Source organism: Oryctolagus cuniculus, chromosome 15, assembly GCF_964237555.1.
Source record: "Oryctolagus cuniculus chromosome 15, mOryCun1.1, whole genome shotgun sequence".
NCBI lineage: Eukaryota > Metazoa > Chordata > Mammalia > Lagomorpha > Leporidae > Oryctolagus > Oryctolagus cuniculus.
In genome coordinates, this window is record NC_091446.1 from 24,883,720 (window position 1) to 24,896,167 (window position 12,448).

The window sequence follows — 12,448 nt, forward strand, 5'->3', positions numbered from 1 at the left end:
TCCTTGTTTCTCCCCCTCCCTCCCCTTCTTCAATAAATAGGTAAACATTTTAAAGCTCTTAATAAATATCTTTTGTATAAAAGAAGTAGATAAGTGAATTCATTAATTAGAAAAAGTAGGAAGTGTTATAAAACTAGAACCCCAAAATCATACCTTTTACTATTTTTAACCACAGATTTTTAAAAAAAATTTTTTGCTTTACCCAAAAACCTTTTATTTAAGGTATATAAACTTCATGCATTTCATAAATACAACTTATTTCATAACAACTTTAGGAGCATAGTTTTTTCTGAACTTACTGTTTTCAATGTATAGATAGAATTTTTTTGGCAGACAGTTGTAAAACTTTGTACAAACACAAGAGTAACTCAAAAATTTTATGGAAAAATGAATTTAAACTTAATTTCATTGCAAAAGTTTGGAAATACAGTTTTCTGATAATATGCACTTTTCCATGAACTTTCTGAAGAACTCTTAAATGCACATTTATGTAACCAACGTCAGAGTCAGATTATGAAACAGCTACCTCATCCTGAACAATTCTCTCAGGCAGCCACTTCCTGTCAAATACGTTCCCCAAACTGGAAAGCACTGACATACAAGGACCTCAAAAAATTCAAGGAAAAATGAAATAAGAAGATGATTGCTTTGCTGCAAAGTTTTTAAAATGTATGCAATATTCTTTTGTAATATACATTTTCCATGAACTTTTTAAAGAGCCTTCATATTCTCCATCACTGTAGTTAGTCTTTCCCATAAGATCACGTAACTGGAACATAACAAGTAACCTTTTGAGACTGTCATTTCACTCAGCATAGCACCATCTAAATTCTTCTGTGTTGTGGCAGTATCAACAGTATTAAGCAGTATTCTATTATATGAATGTACCACAGCTTGTTAGTCTATTCATCTATTGAAGGGTATGTAAATTATTTACAGTTTTTGGTGATTATTAATAAATCTGCTATTGAAAGTTATGTATAGGTTTTTGTATGAATGTCAATTTCATTTCTTGGCTAAATTTGCTGAATATATAGAAGTGGGATTATTGGATTATAATATAAGTGAAATTTATAAGAAAGTACCCATGTGACTTTCTGAGCCACACTCCGAGCCATCTAAAGCCATCTTTACCTATACCATTTGCATTCCCAGCATTTGACATTATCACTTTTGATTATTTTAGCTTATTTTAGTGATTCCCATTAAATATGTAGCATATTTCCCTAGTGTCTAACAATTTCATGTTCTCATATCTTCTTTGTTACTGATCTGTTCAAACTTTTGCCCATTTGAAAATGAGGGGTTTTTATTGCTATGTTCTGAGAGTTCTGTGTTTTGCCTCTGAGTTGTTTGTCAGATATTTGATTTGCAAATATTTTCTCCTACTGTCTTGATGATGCCTTTGAAGAGTCAAAGTTTTTAATGTTCATGAAACCCAATTAATCAACTTTTGTTGTATCAATTTTTCTCTTAGTGTCATAAACACTTTGTCCAACATTAAGTCATGATGACTTTCTCCTAAAAGTTTAATAATTGTTTACTTCACATTTAGATCTATGATTCATTTTGAGTTAAATATTGCATACATTGTGACTCATAGGTTGAAGTCAATTTTTTTCTCCAGGTGAATGCCCAATTGTTAAAATAGCATTTGTTGAAAACACTTTTCTTCTTTTTTTTTTTTTTTTGGAAGATTTATTTTTATTTATTTGAAAGAGTTATAGAGAGAGGTAGAGACAGAGAGAGAGGTCTTCCATCCGCTGGTTTACTCCCCAGATGGCTGCAACAGCCAGAACTGTACCGATACAAAGCCAGGAGCCAAGAGCTTCCTCTGGGTCTCTCATGTGGGTGCAGGGGCCCAAGGACTTGGTCTATCTTCTACTGCCTTCCCAGGCCATAGCAGAGAGCTGGATTGGAATTAGAGCAGCCGGGACCAGAACCAGCACCCATATGGGATGCCAGCACTTCAGGCCAGGGCTTTAACCCACTGTGTCACAGCACCAGCCCCGAAAATACTTTTCTCTACTGCATCCATTATGCTATATCCATTAGCAACTTTGCTAAATTCACTCATTAGTCCTACCAGCTTTCTTTGTCGATTCCTTAGGATTCTCTACATAGGCAAAAATGTCAAAGAGAATAGCAAGTTTTATTTTTCCTTTGAAATTTATTTGAATTCTATTTGATTTTTCTTCTCTCATTGCACTGGCTAGGACTTTCAGCATGATGTTGCATAACAGTGTTAACAGTGATTAGCCCTGTGTTTTCCTGCTCTTCAGGGAGAAAGCATTCAATATTTCATCATTAAATACGATGTTAATTGTAGATCTTTGGAAATGTCTTTTCTCTTAAGTTTCCTTCTACCTCTAGCTCATTGAACAGTTTTTTTTCCTAGTCCTCCCCACTCCCTGCCCAGTGACCAGCTGTGCAAACTTGGGCAAACTTGTATTTAAACTACCAGGTCACAAAAATGAAATAAAGGGGCTAGCATTGTAGCAGGTGTCAGCTGTGACACCTGCACTTCATATGGGTGCTGGTTTATGTACCAGCTCCACTTCCAGTCCTGCTCCCTGCTAATGGTCTGGGAAAAGCACTGGAAGATTGTTCAGGCCCCTGATACCCATCAGGGAGACTTAGATTAAGCTCCTGGCTCCTAGCTTCTGCCTGGCCCATCCCTGGCCACTGTGGCCATCTAAGGAGTGAACCAGCATATAGAAGATCACTCTTTCTCTAACTCTTTCAAAGAAATAAACACATCTTTTTAAAAAAGGGAAATAAGAATACATAGTACCATTCTGTAATGATCAAAGGATGAACTTGTCTGCATATTTGAGTGCATGTGTAAAAATAAGAATTCACTACACATCACAAAGAAAAGATGTCATGCATTTCATTAGGGTACGTAGAGTAAAACATCCCCACATTCAGGGAATTTTGCTATGGACACTTTCTAAATAAACCTGAGCTATAACCAATTCACTAAATTCAGGGTTTATTTTAATTATTGAAAACCAGATTTTGAAAAACTTAGCAAACGAAAGAGAACTAATATGAACTATCCTTTAACCTAAGTGCAGCTCCTGACATTTATTCCTATTATATTTCTGCCTGCTTTTATTCAATAGTTGAATTCTGACAATAGGCCAGGAACTGTTCCATGTTTTTGGCATTTTTAATCTCATAAAATTTCACAGCAGCACTGCACCATGGGCCTTATCCAAATTTGGATCAGAGTTTTTGAGCTTTCACAAAATAAGTTTAAACTCAATATACGTAATTACTTAAAGCCAAAAAAAAAAAAAAAAAAAAAAAGAAGAAGAAGAAGAAGAAGAAGCTTTTTAGCAGCAGAGAAGGAGGTAAACCTGAACTCGTAGAACCTGAGAAGGCACTCTCAGAGGCTCTGGAGAAGGGAATCCCACACTACATAGGAAGCCAGGTTATTCTATAAGGTTTCCTCCAACTCTGCAATGCTAGCTGACCACCACAGATGACATGCGTGGCTGTAAAAGGTTGACTTAGGATGGGAAGTCAGGGCAGGGGTTGTCCTGAGAGCATTTCAGGGTCTGGCACTCTATTCTGCAGTCTCACTAGGCTCCTTCACATCCTGCATCCCACTCTTCCCCCAGTTTCTTTCTCAGCAGCAGGAGTCAACAGCAGAATTCTGACTCTCCGATGGCTTTCCTACCCTGCTGCTCAGTGACTTTCAGTGTGCAGCATTATCTTCTTAAACTTCAGCTAGCTCTTCTGTGAAGAAATAAATAACAAAGGAAGACTGTGGATCATCTCTGCATGCCTTAGAGACTTAACACATATTCCAAGATCAAATGAGATAAGAGAGAAAGAGTGTGGGAGGGAAGGAGCATGCGGCAGAGTTTCAGATACTTAGTAGCAAGCAATGGCGGCCTTCTAATTGTTTTAAAAATAAAAACAAAGCAAATGAAACATAGTCTCCTGAATGTATGCATCTGGCATGCAGCTGTGGTTACCTGCAAACAATAGATTTCTCACAGAGAAGTACAGAGAGTTTAACTAAAGCCCCTTAAGTATAATCAACTCTGGGATGAGCCAAGTACTTCATTAGTACAAAACAATACTCTGTTGGTCAAATTCTGCACAAGATGTGCTTAGCCACACAATGTACAAAGGGAATCACATGCTTGAAATCTTAGGGTTCTACCCCCAGAACAGAGCCCCTTGCTAACCACTGTATCCCAAGGGCCTAGAACAATGTTCAGCACATAGTAGATCATCCCTAAATTCAGCAGAATGGGTGAATAAACAATTTTGCCAAATTGCTCAGTTATTAATTTTGCTCAGCTTGGCCTGTAAAGGGTTCATTCTTTAAAGCAGGCAAGCCCCCACAATCCACCATGTGAATCTGAAATACCATGGTGAGCTATGGACATCCCTATTTGAATTACACTGTAGATGCCAAGGAAATTACTAACAGGAGCCTCAAAATTCATCACAGTAACTCACATCCCCAGAAAATTCATTCCTGAGCGTTTATTTCAATAAAACGTCTCCCTTGGGATCAGAAGTCTCTCCCCTTACTCTGGGAAATAAGGATGGCTGTGGCATAATGGAGCTCAGGGCTTTTCATCTTCCCAAACCATTAAAATGCAAATGGGGGACGAGAGAGACCTGCAGCCAGATCTCCCTGGGCCTAGCCTGACGCCACCCCCACAGCACTCACATCCATCTGCAGTCCGCACCTCCATGTGCACCAGGTCTGCCTCCTTATCCAATCCAGCCACCGACCTGGGGAAGGAAAGGAGAAACAGGCTCAGTGAGGGCAAGGACAGCAGACACCGAAGTGGGAAGCACTCAGGACCGACTGTTACACGGGAATCCACGTTCTCACTGTGTGACTTCCACTAGGCACTGTCACCTTACCCGTCACAAAACATGAGCAGCGGAGTGGGATCAGTCAGTCAGTCGGCAACTCTCACCCCTCTGTCCTTGCCAAAAAACGAACACAAAAGCTAACACAGAAGGCCAGAAACCAGTGCTGGTCTAAGCCTTGGCCCTTGCCTCTTCTCCACCATCTTGCGTCTTCCCAGAGCTTCTCCCTTCCCCGTGATCTTCCATCCATCTCCCCTGTCCTGCCTCTCTTGATTTCTTTCATCGACTGCACCTGCTCTGCCCTCTCTTGGAGCACCCGAGTTCTGCCTCTACAGTGTGTGTTTCAAGGTACTCTTTCCTTGGAGCTTGTTCTTATCCTGCCTTTACAAAGAACACATGTTTGCCAACAAACATTCAAAACTTGGACTTGCAAGGGCAAAATTCCCATGGTAATTGGGATGGAAGTCACAAAGGTGACCAACAGGTGGGAAAAGGAAGGCTGGAAATCCCAACCAGTGATCCTTGAGGACTTCTGAACTTTCCATGTAAAGCACATACAGGCTAGAATGAAACCCTGAAAGTTGACTAAAGGAGCTAACACACACATTAAAACATTTATGTAGGGGTCTGCTTTTGGTGCATTGGGTTAAGCCACTGCCTGTGATGCCGGCATCCCATAGGGGTGCCTAGTCTAGTCCTGGCTGTTCTATGTCCAATTCAGCTCCCTCTTAAGGCATCTGGGAAATTGCAGAGGATGACCCAAGTGTTTAAGCCACTGCGCCCACGTGGGAGACATGGATGGACTTCCAGGCTCCTGGTTTTGGCCAGGCCCTGCCCTAGCCATTATAGCTATTTGAAGGAGTGAATTGGTGGATAAAAGTTTCTCTCTCTCTAATTCAGCCTCTCAAATAAATAAATCTTAAAAAAAAATTTATGCAACAAAGCAAGCCAAATCCACTCTCTCCACAAGCTCTTTCTCATAGCCTATTTATTCTTACTTTAAATACCATTCTAAGATTGGTTTTCTGGTTTTCCAATCTTCAATAGGTAAGAAACAGCAAGTTATAAAGAGAAAGTAGATTAATGGTGAGAACCAACAGCTGATATCTAGATAGCAAGAGAAATAGAAAACCCATGAAAAATAGACCTAAGAGCTCAAAACCCAATCTTTCACAACATAAATCCCTACGCCTCTGAACAGGCCTGGGGGTACTCCTGTATTATAGCATGGCATCTACATCACAGAACTGGATGCATAGAAGAAAGAAGCAGAGGCTAATGTCACCCAGGGAACTCTGTTTAAGAAACTGGAGTTGCAAGTTATACATTTTAGAAAAATAAAATGATTTTTATTAAAATAAAATGATCTCTTCTTGAAAGGTCAAGCCTGTTATTTAAAATGTTAATTTATATAAAATGCTTATTTCTCCAAAGAAGCTGAATAAATGAGGCTTTACTCAAAGGGGTCATTCCCCAGTGTGCACGGATATACTTTGTGTTTTTCTTCACCTCATTTCATCCTAACAGCAAACCTTACGGTAAGGACAGGCATCATCTGTCATTTGACTAGGGAAGACACTGAGGCACAGAGAAATGGACGTTTGAAGTCACACAGGGACGAGGCTGGAAATAGACTTGTCCTGACTTCCAGCCTTAAGCAGTCCCAATATCCGTACCTAACCATCTCCTTGCACCCTTCTTCTCCAGACAACTCTCACCCCTACCCCAAACTCCTCTTCCCAGCAGCTCTCTCTTCCCTCCTCGTCTCACTCAAGAGCAACTCTGTTCCTATAGACTGCTTACCTCAGTGGCTCTCAAACTTCCTGCTCATGTCACTGGGGGAGCTTTGAAATACACAGATGCCTGTGTATTTCCTAAAACCAATGAAACCAAAATCCCTTAGGATGGGACCAAGGAATCAGCATTGCTTTTAAGCTCCCAGGGCATTTCCATGTACAGGCAAGTTTAGGATTCACAGCTTTTCATGAATCAATCACATCACTGATACAATTGGCTATTCATTTGTGTATTTTCTACTGGATATAAACTGAAAAGAGGTAGGTCCTCTGTCGCTCCCCCTCTTCGTGGAGGAACGACACTAAACCCTGCCTAGGCTTCATATCCGAGTCACGGCACCATTATGTCGCTCCCCCTCTTCGTGGAGGAATGACACAGGACCCTGCGCTGTTCTTTCGTCTGCTCGGCCCTCCCCGGGTTTGCTGCTGGTTCTTCCCGGGTTGGCTGCCGTCCCTTCCACCTCCGTGGAAGGGAAGTTCCCCCTGCCACATTCCCCACTTCCGCGGGGGAGCGGCACACCGCCGGCCGGCTCTCTCGGGGGCTGCACAGGTGTTCCTTCAGATAGATGTTCCCCTTAGATGTTCCTGGTGCATGCCGTCTCTCTTCTCCTTTATAGTCCTCTTCCACCAATCCCAACTCTGCTACCCACGCGCCGAGTACGCTGCTCTCCTCCAATCAGGAGCAGGTCCCACAGTTTATTGGTTGAACTGGAGGCAGCTGTGTAGAAGCTGTTTCCCTTCTCAGCGCCATATTGTGGGAAAGCAGATGCATAGAATAAGTCTTAATTCCAGTAACTTAGTCTAGTCCGAGTTGCTCCCAGTTGCTCCCCACAGTCCACGTCTTATTTATTTTTGAACCATTGACACTTATGTACCCAGTACAAATATTGTGCTACCTTTGTGTTCACTGAATTAATAAGCAACCCAAATTACCTGTGGCAATGTTGCAGTTCAATGTGAAACTCGTTTTAGGCTAGACATACAATGAACTTGGGCACCAGAATGTACCTCCCCTGTTCTGTAGCCTCCCTGTTTTCTGATAAACAGGTTGCTATTCTCAGAATTAAAGGCTTATTAAGTGTTTCTTCCATCCCCTCTCCATGGTTACTGTCAGAGTAGCATGGTCAGAATCGGAACAAAATGATCAAGCCTCATCATGCTCCTCAACGGCTGTTCTCTATTAACATACTAAGAAGTGTTCTCTTCCCTCATTCTGGAATTCTCAATGTACCTCAGCTATTTAAACTCTTACACATCTGCCATGGCTGAAACCAAGAATCCAGTCTTCCTGGAAACCCTTCCTGGTTGCTACAGTTCACAATGATCTCTCTCTGCGCTTGTAGAGAAATTGGAGTCTGGATAACATACACATAGACAGTTATTAAGTGGTTCACTTCTCCAGAGTTGGTCTTGGCTCACTATAGCAGACACCTGTGATTTTAGTCTGCTTAGCATTCTTTTCCCCTTCCATCCCTTGTGGATCTGCTCTATCCATATCCAGCAATGTTCTTTTGGTCAGGTGGGCAGTAGCTCATCCTTCTGAACTCCCAAGATGCCCTGTGATCCAGCATGGTAATGAGTGATCATGGCTATGGTGAGCAGGACATGCCAGGACCATGTAGAGAAAGGTCTCAGGATTTCTCCAACTGGAGCTAGTAGGAAAACACTGGCTTTCCTTCCTGGCAACTAACAGAATGGTCTCTAGCCCAATAGGAAGATCAATTCTAAAGGAACAATGTGAGTACAGATAGAGGAAGAGAAGTGACAGTGTGACAGAGGGACAGGGAAAGACACAGTGATGGGAGGGCAGTGGGCAAGAGGGAAGAGACACACACAATTGAGATAAACAGAAACAGAAAGATAGTGAGACAGTGCACATTCACACACACACACACACACACAATCCAGAGTCAGGGATTCACACAGAGAAATGTACTAGGAGATGCACAAGAAGACAGCTACACATAATCCATTAGTTCCTCAACCTCATCCTAACTTTTGCAGCCAGTTCATACCCAAAACCTATTGTATGCCTTTGTCTGTCAGGGTGTTTGTATATTTATGTACGTAAGTGATATATTATAAATAGAACAATCCCAGTTCACATGCAACCCATCTGTCAGTGACTTCCTCAGCACAGGGATCTTGATATCTTTCTCAGAGATTTAACACAACACACAGCTTAGGTTTAGGCACATTTCTGGATTAAATCACAGGGCTACCAGATTTGTCCTTTAAGGATGGTCTGTACCTGAATCCACAGGGACAGTGATGAAGCTGCTCAGCTGGCCAGAGATAGAGCAAAATAACACGGGTGCCAAGGGCCAGAGAACAGTCTCCACCACTGACTACACTGTGGCCCTCTTGGAGATGCCGCTGCCCCCTTTCTGTAGTACAGGTGGCATTAGACTAGGTTTCCTCAGTGCTGGCACTACTGATGCTTAGGACCAGATAACTCCGTCGTGGGGACTGTCCTATGTATGCACTGCAGTATTTAGCAGCTTCCCTGGCCTCTACCAGATGCAGTAGCACCCCCGCAGTTACAACAGCCACTGCTATCTCTAGGCAATGCTACGTACTCCCTGGGGTGGCAGAGCACAGCCACTTCTGACTGAGAACCACTGCCTTAGCTGCTCACACTTAATGGCTGTCTGGACTCCGTGCCTCCCCTGCTAACACGGCAGCAGAAGCAAGCATTCAGGAACTGCACTCCCTCACCAAGTGCAAATCCCAACACTGCTCCAAAGGCTGTGAACTGGTATTCCGGTCACACCATCTCACCAGGAAACCAGCTGCCTCTCATCAAGTGGAAGCCATCATACACCTCATCTTAAAGTCCCAAGTTCCCACTTTTAAAAACTCACTGTAAGGAAAGTGCACACAAGCGCACCAAGCGAAGAAACATAAAATGCAAATATTTGGCATTTTTATTGAGAGGGAACATGGAAGTCGTATGGGTGGGATATACTTGTGGAAATGTTTGAGGAAGCGCATAGAATCATAAAAATGAAATGCTAATGGGTGTTGAAATCATTCCTATCTCAGGCATTGTGCTTGTTGTTTATAAGCAGTATCTCAATTAATCCTCAAAATGAATGTTTAAGGAAGGTATCAATCATCTAAAATGGGGATAATAAGAGATGAAGTCATGTGACCAAATTCACATGAAAACAATTCATAGATCCTGGGAGCACACTAATTGAAGGCATCATTTTAAGCATGAATGCTGAACTCATTTAATTCCCACATTAACTAGATGAGCCTTCCCTAGTTTTAAAGGGCACCATTAGACTATGAGAGCTTAAGAAACCTGTCCAAAAGAATGCATTCAGGGAGCAGCAAAACTAGGATGTGCAGTAAGAAGGTGGCTTTGAGTCATCAGCTCAGCTTTCCTGTAAATGAGCTCTTCCTGGAAGGAGAATGGCATTCAGGCCCAACTGTCTCTCCCAGAGTCAAGGGTCTTAACCACTAGGCCCCATCGCCTCCCCTCCCCTCATATGTAAGTCCCTTTAAGGCAGTATTGTAGAAACATTAATGCATTGTATATAGATTTTCAGTAGCACCTAAAATATTGGTTGTAGACTACATGAACTTGGAGGCACTCGTATTGGTGATAATCAGTAAGAAGGAAGTGTTGAGACTAGGAAAAGGAGGCAGGGCTGATGATAGAAGAGTTGTGAGTGGAGTTTTTCACAAATAGCCTTAAGAAAGATTGGCACAGTTGAGAAAAAAGAAAATTTGGGGTTTGGCTGTGACTCTTTTGTGGTCTGCAAGGATAGAATGGGTCAAGATGTGTAAGTAGGGCTGTAGCCACTCTGTTGGGGGCTAAGAGGCACATCTGCTCAGACATATTCCTGGAAACTCTTCCATTTCAGGGATCCAAATCTCTTCACCTATTTGGGACCAAAGTTAGGCCACGGTTGACCAGATGGCCAAGGGCAGTATTTAGTGCAGAACCAGCCAAAGTTCCCCATGTTTTTAATGTCTACAAAAAGAAAATATGAATTTACAAGTATCCCATTGAAATATCTCCCACAGTTTCTACAGAGTATCTTGCACATGTGTGTCAATGATAACTTTTAATTTCCACATTTTTAGAAGAGGAAGATCACAGTACTCATTTCATGGAGTTCTGAAGATTAAGTGAGCAAAGTAGTAGACACGCAGAACAGTGCCTGACACAAAGGAAGCATGTTTCACATCATGCTGATTTCTAAATCTGCCTTCTTTCATGTCTTCTTCCCTCCCTTATACTCAGTTCTACGTTTGCTGAGTCACTAATGGTGATGCCTTTATTCTAGGCACTAAGTTTGAAAAGTCCATGCTATCAAGAATTTCAGTCTAGGCATCCTTCTCTTTAGATGGATCACACATCACAATTCCTGGGAATCAATTCTTGATAAAGGTTCCAATAACACCCTGTCCTCCTCCTCAGTGAAGAAATCATGGCACTGAATTGAAATTATCTTTTCTCCACACTGCATATTACCCTTGACATCGTGGACTTTAATTGTATAGTCTATCAATTTACTCAACCACACTGCTTGGTGTATGCTGTATCATCAGTGTTGAATGTAAGACTACAACACATTCACTCAGCCAAACTTCATAAGGCCCTGCCTTAAGTATTCTTGAGTCCCCCAAGCCAACCCCTCATGTCTCAAAGAGATCTCACTTTGCTATATCTGTGCCCCAGGTGTTTATCTGGTGGGTTCCTCTTTGGATGCTGAAAAGGGGAAAAACAAAAACCTATATATAGGCCGGCGCCGCGGCTCACTAGGCTAATCCTCCACCTTGCGGCGCCGGCACACCAGGTTCTAGTCCCGGTCGGGGCGCCGGATTCTGTCCCGGTTGCCCCTCTTCCAGGCCAGCCCTCTGCTGTGGCCAGGGAGTGCAGTGGAGGATGGCCCAGGTGCTTGGGCCCTGCACCCCATGGGAGACCAGGAAAAGCACCTGGCTCCTGGCTCCTGCCATCGGATCAGCGCGGTGCGCCGGCCACAGCGCGCCCGGCGCGGCGGCCATTGGAGGGTGAACCAACAGCAAAAGGAAGACCTTTCTCTCTGTCTCTCTCTCTCACTGTCCACTCTGCCTGTCAAAAAAAAACCTATATATATACATGAAAATGGGCAATATAGTTTCCACCTGGGGGGAGTATTTACTGTCTTTAATTTGATAACAATCAAATGGGCCTATTGACAGCACAAGAGTCATCAGAAACTCTGAGGGGAAAATTCCCAATTCTCCCAAATTGGGAGCTCTCACGAGCTCAAAGCAAAGAGTGCGGGCACAGGACGAAAGGAAATGGGGAGCCATGTCTAACCCACCAGGGAGAATGCTGGAATCTCCTAGAACCACCAGCACACAATTGCTACTGTCAACAGGACCTGGAAAAGGTCAAGTGGCTTCAAACTTATTTTTAGCAGCTGAACCCTTTGTGCAAAGAGCCTTCAAGTCCTATCATATAAAATAGGTCGAACAGGAACTTCTCAGGAGCTGTAACAGCTCACCAAGGCATGACAGTCCCCAAGAGATCTGGATGCAGCAGTCTGAAATGTCACAATCTCTCCAGCAACTTCACTTCATAGAGCAGCAAACTGAGCCTTTGCAACTGGCCACAGACACGGCTAGTTAGTGTCCAGTGGTCCTAGGGTGCAGTCTGGAACTTCAGGCCTGGCTCTACGTAACTCATTTGGCTGCTGTGAGGAACAGGGGAGATCCTGGGCCTTTTGCTGTCTTTGTAGGGATGAATTCCATGGCAACATCTCCTTCCCAAACAATGAATACTGGATATTGGGACACACGTG

At 42.8% G+C, this 12,448-nt stretch overlaps 1 protein-coding gene across 2 annotated transcripts in view; it reads right to left on the minus strand.

Annotated features, from left to right (window-relative positions):
- The window catches only part of SORCS3 (sortilin related VPS10 domain containing receptor 3), a 646,463-nt gene that overhangs the window by 168,851 nt on the left and 465,164 nt on the right, over positions 1–12,448 (minus strand). For both annotated transcript variants that reach the window (XM_051823565.2, XM_051823568.2), the window contains one exon: positions 4,700–4,764. In XM_051823565.2, the coding sequence (XP_051679525.1) occupies positions 4,700–4,764 (65 nt within the window). The remainder of the gene's footprint in view (positions 1–4,699; positions 4,765–12,448) is intronic.